At 26.9% G+C, this 24067-nt stretch overlaps 1 protein-coding gene across 2 annotated transcripts in view; it reads right to left on the bottom strand.

The window, feature by feature from the left end:
- Window positions 1-24067, bottom strand: part of LOC101237437 (low-density lipoprotein receptor-related protein 4) — an 88408-nt gene that overhangs the window by 30885 nt on the left and 33456 nt on the right. For both annotated transcript variants that reach the window (XM_065794078.1, XM_065794079.1), the window contains exons 5-8: window positions 22964-23289; window positions 22069-22723; window positions 21383-21685; window positions 8739-8882 (exon numbers count right to left, since the gene is read on the bottom strand). In XM_065794078.1, the coding sequence (XP_065650150.1) occupies window positions 8739-8882; window positions 21383-21685; window positions 22069-22723; window positions 22964-23289 (1428 nt within the window). The remainder of the gene's footprint in view (window positions 1-8738; window positions 8883-21382; window positions 21686-22068; window positions 22724-22963; window positions 23290-24067) is intronic.

Raw genomic sequence — 24067 nt, 5'->3', positions numbered from 1 at the left:
AAAGAAAATATGAAGAAATCATATAGTATTATTTTTATCATACAAAAGAAATATATGTAATTATAAACTATTGATAAATATTCATTTTTAAAAAATTAGCGCAAAATATCTTTAATTTCAAAATTGAGCGCAGTTTCTTTACTTTCACTCAATTTAGGTGTTTCCCATTCATTTTCACTGCTTAAACTATTGTAATCAAAGTCTTTTTTGTCATTTACTATTGTAGCAAGTTGAATTATTGGATCAAAAACAGCTGTTTGCCGTTTTTATAAAAATAACTGAATAACCTAACCTGATAAGCTGAATAACTTAAAAACTTTATATCAGACACTCAATTTATACTATAAAAATCTATTACCAGTCTGTTGATTATAAATGAGATATTCGATTTTTAATAACGAGTTATATATTAGCATATTGAATAAACTGCCTCCTTTTTCAAAAAAAAACCAGAAAGTTAGCGCGGAAGTATACAGGGAAATATGCACTACTTTAAACAACTTTTAAGTATGACAAACTTTTTTTCTTTTCTTTTTTTTTTGTTATTCACCTCCTCAAGGCCGAGAAGGCTACTACAGATGAGGAAGCTACTTAATAGTGGTTATAACCCTCTCTCAACTCTATAACTCCGAAACACGAATCTTGATGAACAAGGTTGTTGCGCAGAGAAACAGGTTGAGCGCAGTACTACCAGGAACATGGTGGGGATCGAACTCGGAACCTCTTGCTTATGAAGCAAGCGCTTTACCACTACACCACTACCGCATAACTAGTTTACCAATTAATTTAGCAATAACTAGTTTACCAATCAATTTAGCAAAATGTGTGATTATACAAAAAAGGAATTGTCTTTATTATTTAACAGTTCTCATTTTATTAGTTTACAAATTTCTAAAGAATACTGAAAACCCGGACTATTATGTTAAATTCTTTTGCAACACATGCATATTTTGCCTGCTTTTTAACATACTATTTATTTATCTTTTGTCATAACACAGAATAATACAGAACAGTTATATAATAACTTTTGTTTTTTATTTTTCCATCAGAATATTCAAAAATTATTTTTTTCATAATTTTTTTAGTATATCTTGAATGAAATAGTTTGAGTTTTAAACTAGTAAAACAAACAGTTCTACAAAATTACATCATTTGAGATGTTTTTAAAAGAATAACTAAATAAAAACATAAAAATATTTAACTTTATTTTTATCAAAAATTTATATTTTGCACGAGCTTTATTTTGCCAGTGTAAACTGATTTGCACAGGTGTGGAGGCAGGCGCGGGCTATAGCTTGCCATTCCTGCCGAAGCCTCTATATATATATATATATATATATATATATATATATATATATATATATATATATATATATATAAACATATATTTTATGTGTGATGACATAGTTGTACTTTTTTAAAGCTATTAAAACTTATTTTGCTAATATCATTTTTTTTTTTAATTATGATCATGAAACTTAAACATATTCAAGTTTTTATAACACTGTGTCTAACATTATGTGGCATTTTTATTTTTAACTTTCAATTTGATTTAATACATAAATATAAAATTATTCTGGTTTTATGAGATCAAGAGCGCTAAGTTTTCTTACATTTTCTTTTGTATTATCAGGTGCAGTATTTCATTGCAGCCTTTTATTGGTTCTTTTGTTTATTGTTTATTTGTATTAATTTTTTCATCCATAATATTGTAAATGTTCTTACATTAATTATTCTTGTTAAAGACTTTTTCAAAACTGTTGTGTAAATAAATATATACTTTATTTTGCACCATGGTTTGAAAATTATGGGGTGAGTCATCAACGAAAACACCCGAAAAACCCCTTTGGAGGGATGGTAGTACATACCTATAGGATATCATAACAATTAATTTTAAAATCAATGATTACCGTCCGTGAGAGAAAATAGCATTTTTTTCTCAATACTGGCAGGTATTGTTAGTTTCACAATTATTTTTTTTTCAAATCTTTAAGTATTAAAATGCTATCAATTCATCCAATCCTGAGTTGTTTTTTTTCAAAAATGTGTATTTTTAACGAAACAACTGAAAAAGCATGAACAATAAAGCAAATTTCAGTTTGAAAGTTCTCAATGTATTATTGAAAATTTTCAGACAAATGGGTTCCAAAATATGCAGTAACTAACTTATCAAATTGCATGAATGCTTCAACATAAGGAAACGCTGCACTTACATATGTTGCTTCAACTTTTGCTGAAGAATATCAATATTTTTCAACAGCCTTTGACAATGATTTCCATGAAAATGTCCTCCATTAAAAGGGTTGGAGGGGAATATTTAAAACCTCTGGTCATTCTTTGACCTCTAGCCAAACTTTGCTCAGACTCTTGAAAAGGTAGTCAACCACACCCATCAATAGGTGAAGTTTCATTGGTGATATTGCTTTTAGAATAAGTGTTATATCTGAAATATTGAGGGTACGTCAATGACATTTCCAAAGCATTTAGCACCCTTTACATTACTTCCTTCAGCAACAAAATCTTGGTGAGCTTTTCTGATGCTTCTAAAAGTTCTCAGTGCACCACATTTTCCAAGGTTTGAAGAGTCTGGATCACACCAGCAGCAAGGATGCTTGCTAGCATGAGACTGAAGTCCACAAAGAATGTTAGCAACTTTCATGTCACAAGACAAGAAAAAGGAAAAAGCGCTAATATTGGTGAGTTTCAACAGATTTTTAATGTTTTCATAGTTTTCTGGCATTCCTTCAGAGATTGCTATAATCAGCTGTTTCTTTACACCAGAATCTTTGAAGGAAGAACTACAAAGCTTTGGAGTCTTCAGGACAGGACTGGTTGGTTCTGGGGCTACCTTGATAATGCCCAGACTCATCTTAAGAAAGTCATCTCCACCATCAAGTCCAATCTTAATTAGATGCTCCTCGGAGACAGATCTTGCTGATACCATAAAGTGAAGAAGGCTGCCAATATCATTACAATGAACAACACCTCTATGGTGGTCAATGTCAGAACATTTAATTTTAGTGACAGAAAAGTGATCTTTGAGTAACTTTCCTTTCTCTGCAAATTTCCTAGCAAAATATAGCTCAACAATTTTTTGTTGGCCTGCAGAGTTAAGAGTTAAAGCAAGTTGTCTCATCTGGTTGTTGGACAAACCAGTGTTAAGTTGAACTGTCACAAGACTTTCATTTGAAAAAGGATCCTTAAACAGTTGTAATGGAGTAGCTTTGCCTGAAATTTAAAACAGATTAATAGATTAAAATGTACCTAATGAAAAGCAATATGATGGGGAAAAAGCAGTGACAAAACGCTTACCAAGTTTCAGTGGTAATTTAGGTCCCCCACTTGATTTGCTCAGTCGCACTGTACCATTTGGAGATGCATCCTGGGTTCCCAAAACAGAAGATGCAAGAATTTCTGCACTTTTTGTGTCTGTTTTTGCAAGTGCAATCAGGTTTGTACTTCAAGTTCCAAGGGTACATTTATGGGATAAACGCGGACTAATCACAATGAGTCATTTTGTGCATCTTTTTTCATTTTTGGATGATTTCTCTTGAGTAGTACTGCTGGACAAAGGAGATGAATTTTTGCCCTTTGACTTATCAATTTAGAAAATAATACAGTCACATGCAGGAGAATTTCTTGTTGATGGCTTCACAGTAATTAAACTGAAATCATACAATTTGGGACATGGCTGTGATGTTTTTCCCTCATCAATTTTTTGCAGAATGAAACAACAATTTGTGCACATTCCATTTGGAAGATGATCATCATTAAAGTCTAATGGTTTTGGAGAGTGTTTTGTTAATCTGCTTATCAAGAAAGGTGTTATACTTCAATCACATTTTGACATGCAGAGAATGCAAACTGTGTTTCGACACTCAGTATGAGTTTTGGGCATTTTAAATGTACTTTTTTAGTTCCTCTAACAAAATTTTATTAATTTTAGTTTGAATAATAGAGATCAAAACAAAACTGATGTTCAAGGATGTAGGTTGTAGTTTTGTAAAGGAAATAGCAATTTTTTTGTAAGAGTTGGAACTTTAAAGAACTTTTGTTGTTATTTATTCTATATTTACAATAAAATATCAATTTAAGCTAATAAAAATGTTTTTACTTCATAAAACCCTTTGAAAAAAATTCATAATATGAGCATTTTTACTATAAAAATATTAAAATTGAAATTTCTTTCTCAAACGGTTATGGTTGATTTTAAAACCACTTGCAATAGTATCCCAAGGGTCCATATTATCACCCCTCCAAAGGACTTTTTCGGGTGTTTTTGTTTATGATTCCACCCAAAATTTTCAAAACGTGGTACTTTGAATACGCTAATTTTTTTTATTGCTATTCGTAAATAAATACCAAATAAATCAAATTAATTACTCAGTTATAAAGATTGCAAATATCTCTAATCTAATTATTTTTAATGTTTTTGTTGTAAACTTTTTAATTTTATCAGTTTTTAGAATAAAATGTCAGCAGCAGAGAGAAAACAAAAGCTTTGAGATGCAGAACTACAAGATAACAAAGTCAAAGAAATAAGTCATTGAAGAGTATTTTTGCAGTTTAAATCTGTTTGTTGTGTTTGATGAAATATAAACTAATTTTTTTTTTTGTTGTTAATTCACCTCCCCAAGGCCCAGAAGGTCAAAACAGACAAGAGGGCTACTTAATTGTGGTTATAACCCTCTCTCAACTCTATAACTCCGAAACACAAAACTTAACGAACAAGGCCGCTGCGCAGAGAAACAAGTTAAGCACGGTACTACCAGGGACGTGGTGAGGATCGAACTTGAAACCTCTCATTTATGAAGCGAGCGCTCTACCACTACACCACTACTGCATTTTTTATTAGAGTTAGATTAGAGTTTTTAAGAAAGCAGGAGGGGAACAGGTTTTCTCACAAACATATAAGAAAATCTAACAAGATAGATGGCTATTTCATATTTTTATATATCAGATGTAAAAAGATAGTTCAATGTACAAAATGAAACATTAACCCATATTAAGCTGATTTTTGTTGACGAAAACTATATAGTAGCAATGGCAAACACAGTTCAAAGTCTGTTACCTGTAATATCCAGTACAATGAAGCTGCATCAATTGAAAAATATTGACAGAATAAAGTTTCACCATAATGTTGGAACCGCTTGTGATTAGGAATTAAAATACAGCTTCTACAAATGGTTGTCATTTCTCCAGATTAAAAAATATAAAATAAAAGTAAACTAACAAATATAATAAATTGCCAGACCAGAAAAAATTTACTTATTTGAAATAAATTCACTAATTAAGAATATTAGTCATGTTAAAAGTTCTGTCTGCAAAAACATAACAGTAAAAATACCAAATATTACATAATAAAAGAAACAGCAGTCAATCCCTAAAAAACAGACTAAAAGGAGACAATCAAATTCTGTAGCTGTTGACCAGACTTGGTAATAGAAAAATAGCAATGTGTTTATGTGGAAAATAGGTGGAAAATGGGTACACAAAAAGTATGGTGGATTTGTTTCAAACAATACAGAAGATTTCTAACTATGATGAAGACAATTCTAACTATGATGAAGACAATTCTAACTATGATGAAGACAAACAATACAGAAGATTTCTAACTATGATGAAGACAAACTATGATTAATACTAGATATATTTTGTAATTTCATATTAAACATTATATTCTAATTTTGAAAATAATGTTTGCAAATGACAAGGTTGTTTTCAAGATTAAAATGATTTTTCAACATGTCATGGTCATTGTCAACATGGTCACAATTACATTAAAGAGGCTAAAATATTACCTTTTTTTCACAAATTTTGATTACCAAAAATTTAATAACTGTTAAAATCTCATTTAGTTTTTTGGTGTTGTTTAAGTTTTTTTATGGTATTGCTTAAGTGCGATGATGACAAATTGGATTTTGTAAAACATTTTTATAAAATATTCTTCATACATTTTATAACAATGTTAAACTCTGCTGGTTTAATTTTTGAACTAAATGTTATAAATATATTTATAATATATTTTAAAATATTCAAAAACTTTTGTCCCTAAACTATAAATTGACTCTTCAATTATATATTATAATTGGAGAGCCAATTTATAATTATTATTATAAATTGACAATTCAAACTATAAATTCCCTAACTCAATTGATAAAACTAATTTGAGGTTTCCGCAAAAACAAAATAATAAGAAATTTTTTAGATATATGAACCTCATTTAAATTACTTTTTAAAACTGGGGGTTAAAATCTTCAGCAGGAATAAAAAATATTTTCTGATTTTATTAATGCAAAAAAAATTATTTTTATACTTGTTTTATTCAAGCAGTATTCCTAAGTTTTTCATATTTATATTAGTGTCTATTCTTTGTGTAAGAGAAAATAAGAAAAACAAATTTTTAAAATTCATTTAAACTTTATATTTGTGTCTCTTTTTTGCATGAGAAAAAACAAGAAAGACATATTGCTTAAACTCAAACATACTTTAATCTATTGCTTAAGCTGCTTTTAAATAAAAAATTCAAACAATTGTTTACAATAAACCATATACCATATATTATTTTCTTTTTAATATTGTAAAGGTAAAAAAAAATGTCCAAAATTATTCTATTTTTATGAAAGCAATTTCTACAACTTTCTAAATTTCCACTGTTTAAATAATTTCCACAACTTTCTAGATTTTTAAGTAGTTACAAGGATTTTCTAAACAAGTTTTTAAAATTCAAGCTTTAGTCTCGATAGATATTTCTTTTAGAAGAAGTTAAAAGTTATTTTAGTACCATGCTTCTTTTGATTCAGTTTTGTCTTCAATCTTTTTAAGGATATTTTAAGCAATTTTTATTTTATTTTTAATGACAATTGGAGCTGAAGCTCTATCTAGTTAGTTCAATTCATTTAATTATTTATAAATTCTTTTTTTTTTTTTTTGCTTAAATTAGAAGGATTAATGAGAATAAAAAATTCTTCTAAAAAACATTTTCAAAGTTGCCATAATCGCCTCCACTTTTATCATTTCTGCTACAAGATTTATTTACAAGATTTATTTACAAGAAGTCATATAGATCATAATTCCAATATGAATTCTTTTAAATGTATTACAAATTATAATGGCTGTATTTCTTTTGCTTCTTTACAGCACCTGGTTCAAAATATGAATCACGGGCCACCATGTTTTAAAATATGTGATCAAGAATCTGGCCAGAGAATTACCATCTTAGGCCAGATCAAAATAATCTTATAACGTATTGTCAATTGTATATCTATGATCCACTTGCAGCAGCAAATTTTAGAATGCTACACTGTGGCAATGCATGATTTCTTTGCTCGAATGATTTAATGTTTCATTTGCAAACTATAGTTAGTGAAGAGAACCCATTTGCTATTGTATTTTAAAATATGGTTGAAGTAGAAGATAAAAAAAACTTGTCAAGCAGCTTTAGAAGGTTGATTAGTCTCAGTTGTTAAAATGTCTTTACTTGTAAGGCAATATAGTGTCATTATAATCTGAAAAAGATGATGCTCCTTCTGCGTCCAGGTATGTTATTATTTACCCTTTATCCTCTGAAAATTATATCAAGCATGTCACCCAACTTAAATCGTATGGTTTATCCACTTTTTTTCAAAGAGAAAAAACCATGAACATGCACTGAACATTGGTTAGAAAATATGTTACATTATTTCCATTTTACAATTATAGACTCAGTATAACAAAAATTTAGATCAATATTTTATGGTAGAAATGCATTTCTACAATATACTATTGATGTATATGTCAAATTGAAAGGCAGCATCTTGCTTTTATCAAAAATAACCAAAACAATCTGAGAAGTAAGCAGTGTGATGCCAAACATGAACATGTAAACAAACTTGGAAAACTCCTAACTGGTTGTCAGAAAGTTTTTCCGTATTTTGTTGACACAAAAAAAAATTAAAATGCAAGACCGGAATTTTTTTTTTGTTACTTGGTAGACTGCCTGCCCAACCAAACCCTCAGTCGATGTAGCAGCACTCCCTTGCGAGTCAGGCTATAAGATAGTCGATGTAGCAACACTCTGCGCATGATTTACAGTAAAAAAATTAAAAATAAAAAGATTTTATCAAAAAAAAATAAAAATAAAAACATTGTTTATATTATTAAAAACATTCAGAATGTTTTTAAAAACATTCTGATCAATTAAATTTGCATTTTTGCGGTTTTTTAAAGAAACGATTAATTTGTAATTAAATTAATGATTTTAATTTTCTGACAATACGGAAACGTTGGACGAAAGTCAAAAGTAATTAAAAGTGACGTACTTGTTGTCAAAAGAATAATTTTTTACCTTAACGTACACCCAAATGTAACAATTTATAGAACTATATATATATATATATATATATATATATATATATATATATATATATATATATATATATATATATAGATATATATATATATATATATATATATATATATATATATATATATATATATATATATATATTTAGAGTTATATAGTTAGACTAAATATATATATATATATATATATATATATATATATATATATATATATATATATATATATATATATATATTTAGAGTTGTTTTTTTGTGGGGGAGGAGGAGGGGGAAGGGATTTTTTGGATTTTAAACCAATTGGGAATTCCATGGTGCCATCAGACTGACTAACGCCTTAATATATAATTTTAGTTTTAAACTCTAAAAAATGCTATTAAAATAATTTAAAATATTACCACTTTTTTTAAGGTATGAAACACATTTCGATCCGCACAAACTTTCACAACACTTTGATGAACTGTTGCAATCATCATCAGACAAGCATGATTTTAAATTCAAACACTCACTTATTTTGAATGGACAATAACCAGTTCTTACCACTATAAAAATAAGTTTAACTTACCACTATAAAAACTTAAAAAAAATGGTATTTAAAAAAAGTAAAATATCATTAAACTCATCAAAAATAGTTTAAAACTTTATATTTATGTAACATGACAGTATAAAAATATGCTTTTAATATTGTTAAAAAATATTTAAATAATATATTATTCAACTTGACTGTTAAAATTATAAAAACAAAAGTTCTATAAATGTGTGTTCTAAAAATGTGTGTAAAATGTGTATTTTGAACTTAAGGATGAAGTTTGTTTGCATGTTGCAGAGTAAGTATGTAGGCAATTACATACATTCAAATATATGTATCTGCTTAGTATGATAATAAATAATGACATATTTATAATATTTATTACTTAATAATTATAATTTATTTAACATTATTTTGAATTTTACAGTTTGATAAATTTAATTAATAACAATTTTTTTATATATTTGTTTTTTATAAAAGTTTTTATAAAGCTTTTATAAATTTTTTAAAGTTTTAAATTTTTTGATTAGTGAGTTTTGATTGGTGGGTTCAATAACTAATATTAAATTCATTTATGTTTATAATTATTTATTTTTGGTTTACTTTGCATATACAATATTTGTGAAATATGAGTTCATAATTTATTTATTGTAATTTCTTGTTTTTTTAAGTTGGACAAATTTATTAAAAAAAAAAAAACTACTTCATTTTTTTTTCAACTGATTTGTTCATTTTTTTCAAGATCATTCATAACAAGCATATTAAGGTCATTTATTACAAGCATATTAAGGTCATTCATAACAAGCATATTAAGGTCATTTAAAATTACTCATTAAAAGTTAATAAAACTTACTTTTCAATTGTTTGTTGTACTCACTTTTTACCCAAAATTTTAAAATAAACTTTAAAATCTACTATTTATTTATCTTATTAGGTAAAACTGTTTTATTTGCATGTTTACAGCTTTTTTAAAATTATTACTGATCAGAAATTTTGATAGGAAAGTTTAGTCTTTGCATAATAATGCTATGATGAACACATGTAGAGAAGAAATGTATTATTAAAAATATATATATCAATTAAAAACTTATTAAACTTTTTTTAAATTAAAAACAAGTTAATGTTTTTTATTAAAGCAATTAAAAAAGTTGTAACATGCCTAACAAAACAGTAATTGAAAAATGAGAGTTTAAAACTTTTCAAACAAATGATTTAGCGGAAGTTTAATTTTGAGTAAACTTACAGAGGCTACCAAGACTTTTTGAAAAACTCTCACCAAAAAAATAAAGTGCAATAATTAGCAACAGAAATGTTTGCACACAGAACATCAGTCATAAAAAAGAATAACTTTTCAAACCATGTTTTATGTTCTACATGCAGTTTGTTTAAGTGCAGGTTTGGTGTGAATAGGGTATAAATTTACATTTCTAAATGACATTCTTTCCATAATCAACAAGGCTCAAATTAAGTGATCCCAAATTGCGATACCTGGAAATGCTTCCTGTCATTAAATATTTTGCTTTTTAAAAACAGTAAACTCTGTTTTTATCACAAAACTCAATAGCTGTTTTTCAATAAAAAAATATTTTTATTGATCTTTTTAATGATCTTGAAATCTTATTTTTATTATTTTTTTTATTATTATTAAAAGTTATGTGTTAAACTTAAATATTCTAATTCATTTTTTAAATCATCAGAAAAACCATACAGTACATTGTAATATTAAAAAACAACTTTCTAAAAGGAAATTAGCAGTGATCAAATATTTTAGATAAAATAAATATTTTAGATAAAATAAGATAAAAAATACTTTTATATTTTATTTAAACCTTATTCAATATTTTCTCATAAATTAAATGCTCATAACTCTTTAGCAGATATGTATACAAAATTAAAAACAAAGGAGTTAAAAATATATAAAAATTAATTTAAACTTTTAATAGTTATTTTAAAACAAAACAAAAAAACTTTAAAAACTTATTTTTAAATATACCTTTTTTGTTATTATTTTATTATCAACTAATTAATTTCTTATTGAAAACATTTGAATTTTAAAGAAAATAATTCCTCTAATTTACTCCATTAATAAAAATCAATTTTAATGTTTCATACAATGTGCTAATAGCTTTAGTGTAATTTTTTATTGGTTTTATTTTAAAATTACCCTTTTAAAGGGTAATTTAAAAACCTGGGGTTTTTTAATTACCTCAAAAAATTTGCAGTACTTTGAAAACTATGCAAATTTTTATGAACTTTAGCAAATTTTGTTTTTCTATTACTTTTTTATTTTTAATTCTTAAATAACATGGTGTTTAAAAAAACAATAATTAAAAAAATGTAAACTTCGACTGTTATTATTTTTGCAGTGGTAAATTAATTGTTTTGTTTTTTCATTAATTTTTGAAATATGATAAACATATTATTTCATTAAAACATTTTAATTGAGAATTTAATGACCAGAAATATTTCCAGACATTGGGATTTCCAATCACTTAATTCAATTGTTGAAACTAAAAAGTCATTAATTTATAAATTTGCAAAACAATTGTATAAATTTTAATTGCTACATTCTTCAAAATATTATTGTATATATCTATGCTCTTTTAAAGCAATCCTTTTGTAACAGGATGCTAAAAATTAAAAGAAAAATTTTGCCAACCTGATGTCAGTAAAGTACTAACACATTAGTGATAACCTAAAATCCTTTAGATTTTGTGGGTTGTAATAAATTAGTAAAAACTTCCTGATGATTCTGTTGATAGAAAAAAACTCAGATATTTCTTTACTAATTTATATATATATACGTATATAGATATACATATATATATACATATATATATATACATATATATATATGTGTATATATATACATATATATATACATATATATATACATATATATATATATATATATATATATATATATATATATATATATATATATATATATTAACAACTTTTAATGTATTCTACAAATTAGAGAGCTCAATGTTCTTAAAAGAACAGAGCAATTATAAATTAGTAGAAAATCACTTAATATTTTTTTTCATTTTACACTGTGTTTCATCAAAAAGACTCATCAGAAATGAATGATCAAATTAATAAAACTTCAATTTATACCATAAATTAAATTACAGTAAGTCACAAATGTCTTAACTACTGTAAATTTTTACACATGTGGAATTTGTTGACACTAATATAAAAAGAATTCTTTATAAATGATTACTTATGCATTTAAAAAAAAAATATTTTTTAAAAGGGGGATTTAATATAACATTTAGAAATTAATTCTGATTTTTTGTTTATTAAAAATTCTTGGTTTGCATGTGTAATTATTTTAAATTTTTTCTTGTAGTCATAGTATGCATTTTTTAGAAATATTGTTATATGCGCTGTTGGACCAATTCAGTAAAAAATAATCAATATTTTTACCTTTTAATTCCCATATATATTTTGACAGCATAGTGTCATTTGAATACTTTTTATTTTTAAAAGATTACTAATGATTGGAAAAACGTTTTTTCCATTCACCCTCTATTATACCAATATATTGTTTATCAGGTACATTCTTAGAGGAAACAACGCATTTATATACCACATTTTTTGATAAACAACTTCCACTTATTGGACAATTGTTTTTTTTGTTTACAATTACACTTTTCTGTAGCTTTTTCATTTAGGATTTCTTTTTTGTTTAATAAAGCATTATTGTGACCTTTATTTTGTTTAACAAAGCATTGTGACCATCATTGTGAAAAATGCATACTATGCCTACAAGAAAAATTTGAAATAATTACTCATGCAAATCAAGAATGCTTATTAAACAAAAAATCATTCATTTCTGATGAGTCTTTATGGATGAAACACAGTGTTAAATGAGAAAAATTTTTGTTAAATTTTTTTTAAGTGATTTTCTACTAATATATATATATATATATATATATATATATATATATATATATATATATATATATATATATATATATATATATATATATATATATATATATATATATATATATATATATATATATATATATATATATACAACCCTCGAAATTAGGATCGGCATTCAGCAATGCCAACCGAACTCCCAACCTTTAAGTGTTTGAGGTCGCCAAAAAATTGCCGACCACGTTTTGATGTTTTATGACCTTTGTATCAAATTTTTTTTGCCGACCTCTAAAAGATTTAGGTCAGCAAGTTATTGCCGACCTTAATTTTTCTAATTTCGAGGGTTGATATATATATATATATATATATATATATATATATATATATATATATATATATATATATATATATATATATATATATATATATATATATACATATATATATATATGTATATATACATATATACATATACATATACATATATATATATATATATTTATACATATATATATATTTATGTATATACATTTATGTATACATATATATATATATATATATATATATATATATATATATATATATATATATATATATATATATATATATATATGTATATATATACAGTCGTGTGACAATTTACTATGGCCACCCACATTTTTTTACATTCTCAACTTTCAAAGTCTAATATTATTATTTTTTTGTGATTTATATACTCAAAAGTAATTTTTATTTAAGAAATGGATATTGTTTTGACGAATAAAAGACATTTAACAAATTTTTAATAAATTTTATTATTCAAATATTACTACAAATATATTCAAGATCAATATTAAGCGATTCCTCCTTTTGCCTCTATAATTGCAAAAACTCTTTTTGGCATATTTTTGATGCATTTTTCAGCCATTTCCTTCAATTCTTTATTATGGTTCCGATGGTGAATAATTCTATCTATTAAATACACTTTATTTGTAATATTTTCTTTAGATGTTTGCTTTTTTAGGAGCACCCAAACATTTTCTATAGAATTTAGGTCAGGAGAGTTTCCTGGCCAATCAAGTAATGGAGTACTTTGTTCTAATAGATATTTTTTAACTGATTTAGCCGTGTGACATGGTGCCCCATCCTGTATAAAGTTTTTTTTCACCTGGACTAAACCATTCTGCCAATTGTGGCAACAATCTTTGTTCCAGGACATTTTTATATTGTAACTGATTCATTATTCCCTCTACAATATAGAGCCTTCCCGTTCCCCTTTCACATATCACTGACCAGATCATCACAGAGATGGGGTGTTTAACAGTTTGAATGATGCAGTCCAATAAGTATTTTTCCCCTTTTTTTCTTTGAGTCTTTTTTGTTGAGCCTTTTTTGTTAAAACTTGGAAAGTACTCTTGTCGCTAAAGCATACCTTAAAATATTATACGAGGATTGTTAAGTGAGTATTTAAAGTTTGTTGTAGTGAAGTGGATATTTTAAAAACATCTAAATTAATTTTACCAATTTCAAATCATTTTCTGTTAAATTCCTATACTTTTTTGCATCATTTTGGTGTTAGTTTAGGCTTTTTAGCTGGACGTCATGAAATGTAACCAAGATCGTGTAGGCAACATTGAACCGTTCTCTTTGACATTTTGACTCCAGATTGGTCCAGCTTATTAGTTATTTCATTGTTGGTGGCCTGTCTATTTTCTTGAACAATCTTGGTGAGTATTCTTTTCCCGCGTGGTGTTAGGATTCTCTTCTTTCCACATTTACCAACCCTCTTTGGCATCAAGTTAGCCATATTAGCCAATTTTTGTACAGAAACCCGCAAAATACCACATTTTCTGGCAATTTCTAGTTGAGAAAGATTAGTATTTATTAAAAGTGCCCTGATTTCAGCAATTTTTTGTTGTAACAAGTCCTTGTTTTTCCCCATAACTAAAATAAGATATCACATTTCACTACTGCAGTTAAGAATTTGCTTTGGTACTCATAAATTTAAAAATATCAAATCAAATACAATTATTTTTACTTTAAAATAAAAAGAAATATTCAAGAAAACAATATTTTTACTGATTTTAATAAATATTTTGACGGAAACCTAGTAAACGAATTCAAAACTCTAGTAATAAAACCTATCAAGTGTACAGCAAAAAAGTTATAATTAAGATGACATCATAAAAAATGGCTGTCAAAAGTGACAGTGTTGCCAGTAGCATAAAAAAAGCACTGATTTTAGGAGTTAAAACGTTATTTTAAACAAAAGATTAACTTTCAATAATGAATTTTTCTCTTCATATGAAAAAAATGAGATTAAACTTCAAAATGATCAAAATTCATAGTGGCCATAATAAATTGTCACACAACTGTATATTAGGGTGCATCATTTTGCCCTTTTTTTTTAGAATGTCTTGTCCCTAGACTTAAAATGCTCCTTTCATCATCAATATAACCTTGTGCAAATATTTAAAAAGTCAGAATATATTTAGGTGTCCCACCTCCATTTCAAAGAAAATGGGCTTTAAGGTTATTATATATTGTATACATTTGATGAAAAATGTAGTCTTTTACATCAATTAATTTAGACTGGGAAGGAATGTATAATAGTTTTCTATATTGTTTAACATTGTATGCTTGTTGTAGATGCTCAGTGCAATAACTGTATTATTATTTTCAGAATAATATATTGAAAATGGATAATTTAGATGTCCATCATTCAGTTAGAATTATTGAACATGACAAACAAGCAGCTACGACAGATACTGTCACTAATGATAGATAATGGGAACTACATTCTCCAAAAACTTTTGCTAAGAAAATTACAAGGAAGTCGCCTGTGGTTTTGGCAACAAAATTATGGCAGAAGACACGGAAACAACTGGGGCACCTCTTCCAACATGTCAGCAAATGTTGTGATGTATTAGGTATCATCTTAATGATGGTGGTATGTGTGAAACCCTACTTGGTGGAATTCAGCCAAGCTGGTGTTTGCAAAAATCACAGTTTCTATAAGAAAGCAAACATTTCCATGATTAGTGATCGTTAAGCAAGGGAGAAGATGTTAAAGCTGCTTGATGACAATGACAAAATTAGAGCAATACCATCCGCACGCAGGTCAACACCAGCTTCGATGAAAAAGGGCCTGCAGATAGAGGATATCTTAGCGAAAATATTTCAACTATGGCCGCAGAATGCTGAACAACTGATAAAAAATCTAGAAGACTTATCATTTCAAAGCTGTCAAATCTGATTTGGGATTCGAAACAAATGCAATCACTGACAAATAAGAATATTACTCAGGAGTATTTTGCAGTTTTTATCCAGAATGCAAATAAGATAAAGTTTTTCGGCGTACCATCGTATGCGCCTGGGAACCAATAGAAAATCTGGGGACATAATTGCTGAGCTGACCGTTGAACTCCTGCATTCATGGCAGTGTAGTGACTCTATCATAGACACATTTGACACAACCTCATCAAACACTGGAGACCTAACTGCGGCCTGCATTGCAATTCAGATGCAGTAAGGTTAAGCACTGCTCTGGTCAGGGTGTTGACACCATGTTGGTGTGCTGCTCTGGTTAGGGTGTTGACACCATGTTGGAGTAATTCTTACTCAAGTGTTTGAAGATCTTCAAATTGAGGTTTCAAAATCACTTGATGTAACATTGTTTACATGGTTTTGTAAGAATTTTAAGTACCTCAAGACATTTTGGTCAGCATCAAAGAGACTGTCACACTTCGATGATCGTGCATTCGACCATACTGCAAAACCCTTTATTGACAAATTCAGAGAAAATGTTCTACGGATTTTCAATTTGCAGTTATCATTTTATAGAGATGATTTTAAGAAATTTGCAGAGCTTTGTGCCATGTTTCTACATTGGGAAGCTGATGGACACCAAGCCACATTCAAGCAGGCAGGAGCAGTTCACAAGACGAGGTGGATGTCAAAGATGCTCTATTGCATAAAGATCTGTCCTCTTGAGCAGCAGATTGCAGATCTTCCACGCAGCACGATTACAATACAGCAACAGTAAGCTAAGAGAGAGAATTTGTGAACTGTGTGACCCTTGTTTAAAGTGCACGGTGGATGGATTGTAGTTCGGTTACAAATGCTCCGTAGAATGACTTGATGCTCTTCCATTAATTCCTGCAGTTTGACTTGGTGAATGCCGCTATCTTGACGTGTACAGTTTGTGCATTCAAGTAGCATTTGTGGTATCTACCAGAAGAAATGGTACTGCTTGTTCTCTGGAGCAAGAAGGTTCCAGATATTGAAAACTGTAAAGTTACTGATCATTTGCTTGCAGTTAAACCGGCATCAAACTTTAAATCGCCACAGAATCGATTTGGCTCCGGCTTTGAAAAGCCTGCCTTTCCAGAACTAATCTCAAGTATAATAACTCTTGCTGATCTAGTGGGGATATATATACTCATGGTATACGTTTGAACTACTACAAATTGAGACTCAATTCCTCAACGAAGGCGTGTCTGAAAAAAATGAAAATGCATTCAATTCCTCTTAACGAATATTTTAAAATGCCCTTAAAAAAAGTAGTTTTGAAAATTTTGAACTGAAATTTGACCCTGAAAAAAAGAATAAAAAAAAGCAAAATAGAACTAGAAATATAATTTGATTCGACCCCCCATAAAGCAAAAATGTTTCCACTAACATAGGAAAAGTGTTTTTAAAATTGGTTGATAAGCATTTCCCGCTCTCTAATAAATTACATAATTGAATTTTTAATTTTTAATTTTTAATTGAAATACAATTAAAGTTAGCTACAGTTGCACAAAAAATATGGAAAGAATTATAAAAGGTCACAACAATCCCTTGTTTAACAAAAAAGAAATCCTTAATGAAAAAACTACAGAAAACTGTAATTGTAAATAGTAAACGACCAGGGTTGATATTTGACTGGGGCCAGGTTGGGTTTGATAAAATATAGCCGGGGCTGGGTTGTGACCGGGGCTGCATAAACATATATACATCCTAAAGTATATATTTTTTGTTCAAAATTCATGTTATATTTTGTTTATATATGCATATATAAACATCATTATGATCAACATGATCATCATAATCATCATTACCATCATCATCATCATTACCATCATCATCTCTTTCCGCAAATACTACACAGCAAAAATACTATAGTTTATATAAATATGAGCCAGCATCTAAATAAATAGCAAACATATAAGTTTGCATAAAGTGCATCTCAGAAGTTTTTATTCCTTCTGAATTAAAAGTTTGGAGGCTTACATTCCTACTCTTCAATTTAAGTCAAACCTGATACTCCACATTATTTCTACTCCACATTCTTCACTATCTTGAGCAGTTGCTTTATTAATCATTTTTTTAATCTTTTTTACAAGAACATCTCTCTTATGAACAAATATCTTTTTATTATTCCAAGCAGCCAATCCAAAAAGGTTCCTTCTGGTATTAAGTTCTGTTATTCTCAGTTTCCTAAATCTTGAGACTTTTGGTTGGTCTTCAACAATGTCATTAAAAAAAAATTACCCTTTTTAAGCTTTCTTTACTTAGTCTTTTTTTTTTATTTCTTTGTATATTTTTTTAATTTTTTTATAATAATTCATTCATACCATTTTGTCATGGGATAATAATTTTACTCATCTAAATAAAATCAAACAAAGTACATCCAATTCTCTTTTTATGCTGTTTTTTTTTTATGCGATTTTGAAATAATGCAGAGAAACAGAAAATTTATTTTATCAATTTTTTTTTTTTTTAACTATTAGTGCGTAATTGATAGTTTGTTTGATTTCACTGTGGACAAATTTCTAATACGATTTCAAATTAAGTTTTCTTATGTTATTTATGTTTTTAATGAAATATTAAGTTTTGTTTATGTTATTTATTTTCAATAAAATTAAGAATGAAAAAATTTAATGTTATCCAATAATTTAAAAAATTTTCCATGAATTTTCATACTTTTTTTATGCAACTTTTGATTGTTTTAAGTCATTAATTTAGGTTTTATGTGATTTTTTGAGTAAATTTTACGTATCCACAATTTTACATATAAATGTATGTCTTTTTTTGTAAATACTACAAAAAGCAAATGCTAAAAGATATAGATTTAATGACTTGTATGAAAAAATATTTAACAAAAATTTCAAGTTTTATTTTTATTTCAAAAATTAACAAATATTGCGCAGCTAAGTACAATTCGTTCCTTTTGGCACACTACATTTTCTGACCTTGACTTTATTGTCTTGACTTTTTTGTCCTTGACTTTAATTTAAATCAATGTCATTAATAATCCCCACCAAGTCCCTGGTAGTACCGCTCTTAATGTGTTTCTCTGCGCAGCGACCTTGGTTGTCAAGGTTTGTGTTTCAAAGTTATATAGTTGACAATTAAGTAGCCTCCTCATTTGTAGTGTCGTTTTCAGCCTTGGGGAGGTGAATTTACATATAAAAAAAAATAGCAATAAATTAGAGCTGCTTTCTCTGCCAAGCTTGAGCCACTCTCTCATTGTTGTAAGGTTGCATTTCTTTCTTTTTTCTACAAATACAATCATATTCAATGCTCAAACAAGCTATAGCCTCTATTACAATAAACCAAAACTCATTCTTGCTTGTTTCATATTCAACAAGATAGATTATTTTACTGTCTCTGTCCCTTCATTCTATAAAAATTTTTATTAATCCAGTTTTTTTCCTTGCACATCAAAAAAACTATATAACTATTAGTCATCTTTATGTTTTTCCTTTATATACAACCTACAACTTTTTAAGTTTTAAGTTAACCATTCCCTAGTATTTTTACTTATTCTCTATTTTAAAGTAACTCATTACTTAATAGTGGTTACTTGCAATCTTGTTGAAAGTAAATTAGAGATTGAAAATGTATAAATATATGCCGGTATTTAATAAATAGTAAATGTAAACATAAAGTTATATTATATAGTATTATAAATATCTTTCTAGCCCCGGCTATCAACCCCTGCTAAATCTTATAGTTTAACTGGGGTCAGGGCCGATTTGAAAAAAGTCTCATTTAAAGTCGGGGCCGGGGCCCCTGTCATTCACTAATTGTAAACAAAAAAACGATTGTCTAATGAGTGGAAGTTGTTTATCAAAAAATATGGTTTATAAATGTGTTGTTTCCACTAAGAATGTACCTGATAAACAATACATTGGTATAACAGAGGGTGAATGGAAAAAACGTTTTGCCAATCATAAGGAATCTTTCAAAAATAAAAACCATTCAAAAGACACCATGTCAAAATACATATGGAAATTAATAGATAAAAATATTGATGATTTTAAACTGAATTGATCCATCCTTAAAACAGCACCTGCATAAAACAATATTTCCAAAAAATGCATACTATGACTACAAGAAAAAACTTAAAATAATTACACATACAAACCAAGATTTTTTAATAAACAAAAAATCGGAATTAATTTCTAAATGAAGGCATGAAAATAAGTTTCTCCTAAAAAACTATAAAATAAGTGAGCTAAAATAATAGTTACATTAAATCCCCCCCCCCTCCCTTCCTTTTCAATTCTAAAGAATTATCTTTATCTTTAATAGTACCAGCATATTCCACAAATGTTCGAAATTTATAGTAGTTAAGACATTTGCGACTTCCTGTAATCTAATTTTTGGCACAAATTGTAGTTTTATTAATTTGATCATTCATTTCTGATGAGTCTTTATTGATGAAACACAGTGTAAAATGAAAAAAAATATTAAGTGATTTCCAAATATTGTTAAGTGATTATATATATAATATATATATATATATATATATATATATATATATATATATATATATATATATATATATATATATACATACATATATATATATATATATATATATATATATATACATATATATATACAGATATATATATATATATATATATATATATATATATATATATATATATATATATGTATGTATATATATATATATATATATGTATATATATATATATATATGTATGTATATATATATATATATATATATATATATATATATATATATTAGTAGTAGAAAATCACTTAACAAAAATTTTTTCCATTTAACACTGTGTTTCATCAACAAAGATTCATCAGAAGCATTTCTGATGAATCTTTGTTGATGAAACACAGTGTTAAATGGAAAAAAATTTTGTTAAGTGATTTTCTACTACTAATATAATTGCTCTGTTCTTTTAAGAACATTGAGCACTCTATTGTGTAGAATACTTTTTAAAGTTGTTTAAATATATATATATATATATATATATATATATATATATATATATATATATATATATATATATATATACACATATATACATATATATATACATATATATATACATATATATATACATATATATATATACAAATATATGTATATATATATATATATATATATATATATATATATATATATATTTATATATATATACATATATATATATATATATATATATATATATATATATATATATATATATATATATATATATATATATATATATATATATTAGTGTTAAAAAACATTTTATTACAGTTGCTAATGTAGTTATGTTTATAAAATAATGCCTAATAAACTATAAAAAAAAAGTTATAGACAAAATTCAAACAACTATTAACCTTGTGTGCATTCACGAACTTGAAAGTTCATAAAAGGTAACTCTGGCCTGCATCCAATTATGTCAGCATAAACACGCTGAGCACATGTCATCCAATTGGTGCAAAGACATTTAAAATTTGCACCAAATGCATCTGAACAGTTGCTGCAAGACTGACCATAGTTTGTTTCTTTATAACCTGAAGGGCACTTGTCTGGAGAAGGCATAGATTGAATTCCACTACTACAAACAGAATGTGAATAGCATTTTACTTGATTTAAATTGGAATCCATAATGAATGAAAATGTGTATACTTTACGCAATCCTAAAATGATTAACTCATTAAAAAAATGAAAATTGTAAAAATTATTGAAATTTGATGAAAAAAATTTTTTTGATGAGTTTGATAAAAACTATAATAAGATAAAAAATATAATATATAAAATAAGATAATATTTGGTTATTGCTAAGTTTGATTATATACTAGCAAATTGAAAAAGGTTTAAATTGAAAATAAAAACATAAAAGTAGTAAATTATAAACATTAATTAAAACTCTCTTTTATAATGTAAAATGTAATGTAAAACAAGATATATAATATCTCCCATAAAATATGATGTAAACCTAGTGTAAAAGATGAGGTATACCTCTTGTATATGAGTTATATCTATTGAAAACAAAGAGCAAATTTTTTATTTAAAATAATACCTTCGTGAGGTATATCGCCTGTTATAAGCATTCTCCTTGGTTGATTCAAACCACCAGTCACATACTCAATATTACTACCACTTCTCTTGTCTGCAACAAAAATGGCTTGCTTTTTTAAATCTGTCCAATAAATGCGTTCATTATGTACAATTAAATCAAAAGGATCCAAGACTTCACCAAAATCACTTAGTAACCAAAATATATTTTGAAAAAAAATTGTCTTTTGAATGATCTTCCTTCGTTGTGAGAAGCTTAAATCACTTGACTCAATAAGATGGCTATCTTGATCACACCAGTACAACCGTTCCTCAATACTATCAACAGCTAACCCTGTTATTTTCAATGGAAGATCATCCTGATTAATTAATTTTATCAACCCAGTTCCATCAGAATAGACTCGACCAATCAGTTGAGAACCAGGATCTGAGTAAAAAACATAACCATTGTAATACACAATATCTTGTGGATTATTTATGTTTGAAACAAGAGTTTTAACGTTGCCACCATTTAAATTTGATAACATTAAACTAAAACTACCATCAGTACCAGCAGCAAAAAAAAACATCAAACCGCTTATATCATCAATAGCAAGGCCAATAGAGCTTTCATTTTTAATCACTTTAAATTCGCTTCCATTTAAATTCATTTGATAAATCTGTATAATTTTAATGATATATAACTAGTAAATTTAATAAAAATAACTTTATAAAAATTTTATCTTGATAATAATAAACTATATAGCTTAACATTAATTATTATATATTTTAATAACAAACTATATTATGTAATCTTTATCTAAACTATTATTTGAATTTTATTTTAGTAATTGTTTTTAATGCACTTAATAATAGCTACAGAAGAATAAACTTTAAAAAGTAAAAGTAATAAATTTTACTTTCTGAGATTCTGAGTCTGTCCAATATACTTTTTTTAATTCTTCTATATAAGCAATAGCTACTGGATATCCTAATAATCCTTGAACAACAGGGACTTCAAATTGTTTTATTGTAAAACCATCTTGATCAACATATTTGACTAAGCGATATATTGCATTCATTCCGCCATCAGTAAAGTAGATTTCAAAATGTTTCTGTGCATTGGAACAGGTAAAATTGTCAGAGGATAAAATCATACCAGTTGGACATCCACAAGCAAAATTGGTTGATGATAGTGTAAAGCATAAATGAGAACATCTATTATTGATGGAACATGGTGAAAACACTAAATACAATAATGTAAACTAAAAAAAATACTTGTATAAGAACATTTCATGTTCCTGTAAATGAATTTTTTTTCCTTCATATATACTCCGTTTTATGTTCCTATATAATGTATATATATGTATACATATACCTACGTATTTATATATACATACATACATACATACATACATACATACATACATACATACATACATACATACATACATACATACATACATACATACATACATACATACATACATACATACATACATACATACATACATACATACATACATACGTACATACAAACATACATACATACATACATACATACATACATACATACATACATACATACATACATACATACATACATACATACATACATACATACATACATACATACATACATACATACATACATACATACATACATACATACATACATACATACATACATACATACATACATACATACATACATACATACATACATACATACATACATACATACATACATACATACATACATACATACATACATACATACATACATACATACATACATACATACATACATACATACATACATACATACATACATACATACATACATACATACATACATACATACATACATACATACATACATACATACATACATACATACATACATACATACATACATACATACATACATACATACATACATACATACATACATACATACATACATACATACATACATACATACATACATACATACATACATACATACATACATACATACATAC

The sequence above is a fragment of the Hydra vulgaris genome, chromosome 03 (genome assembly GCF_038396675.1).
Source record: "Hydra vulgaris chromosome 03, alternate assembly HydraT2T_AEP".
In the NCBI taxonomy this organism is placed as follows: domain Eukaryota; kingdom Metazoa; phylum Cnidaria; class Hydrozoa; order Anthoathecata; family Hydridae; genus Hydra; species Hydra vulgaris.
Note: the sequence above shows the minus strand (reverse complement) of the source record. Positions and strands in the feature narration are given on the sequence as shown.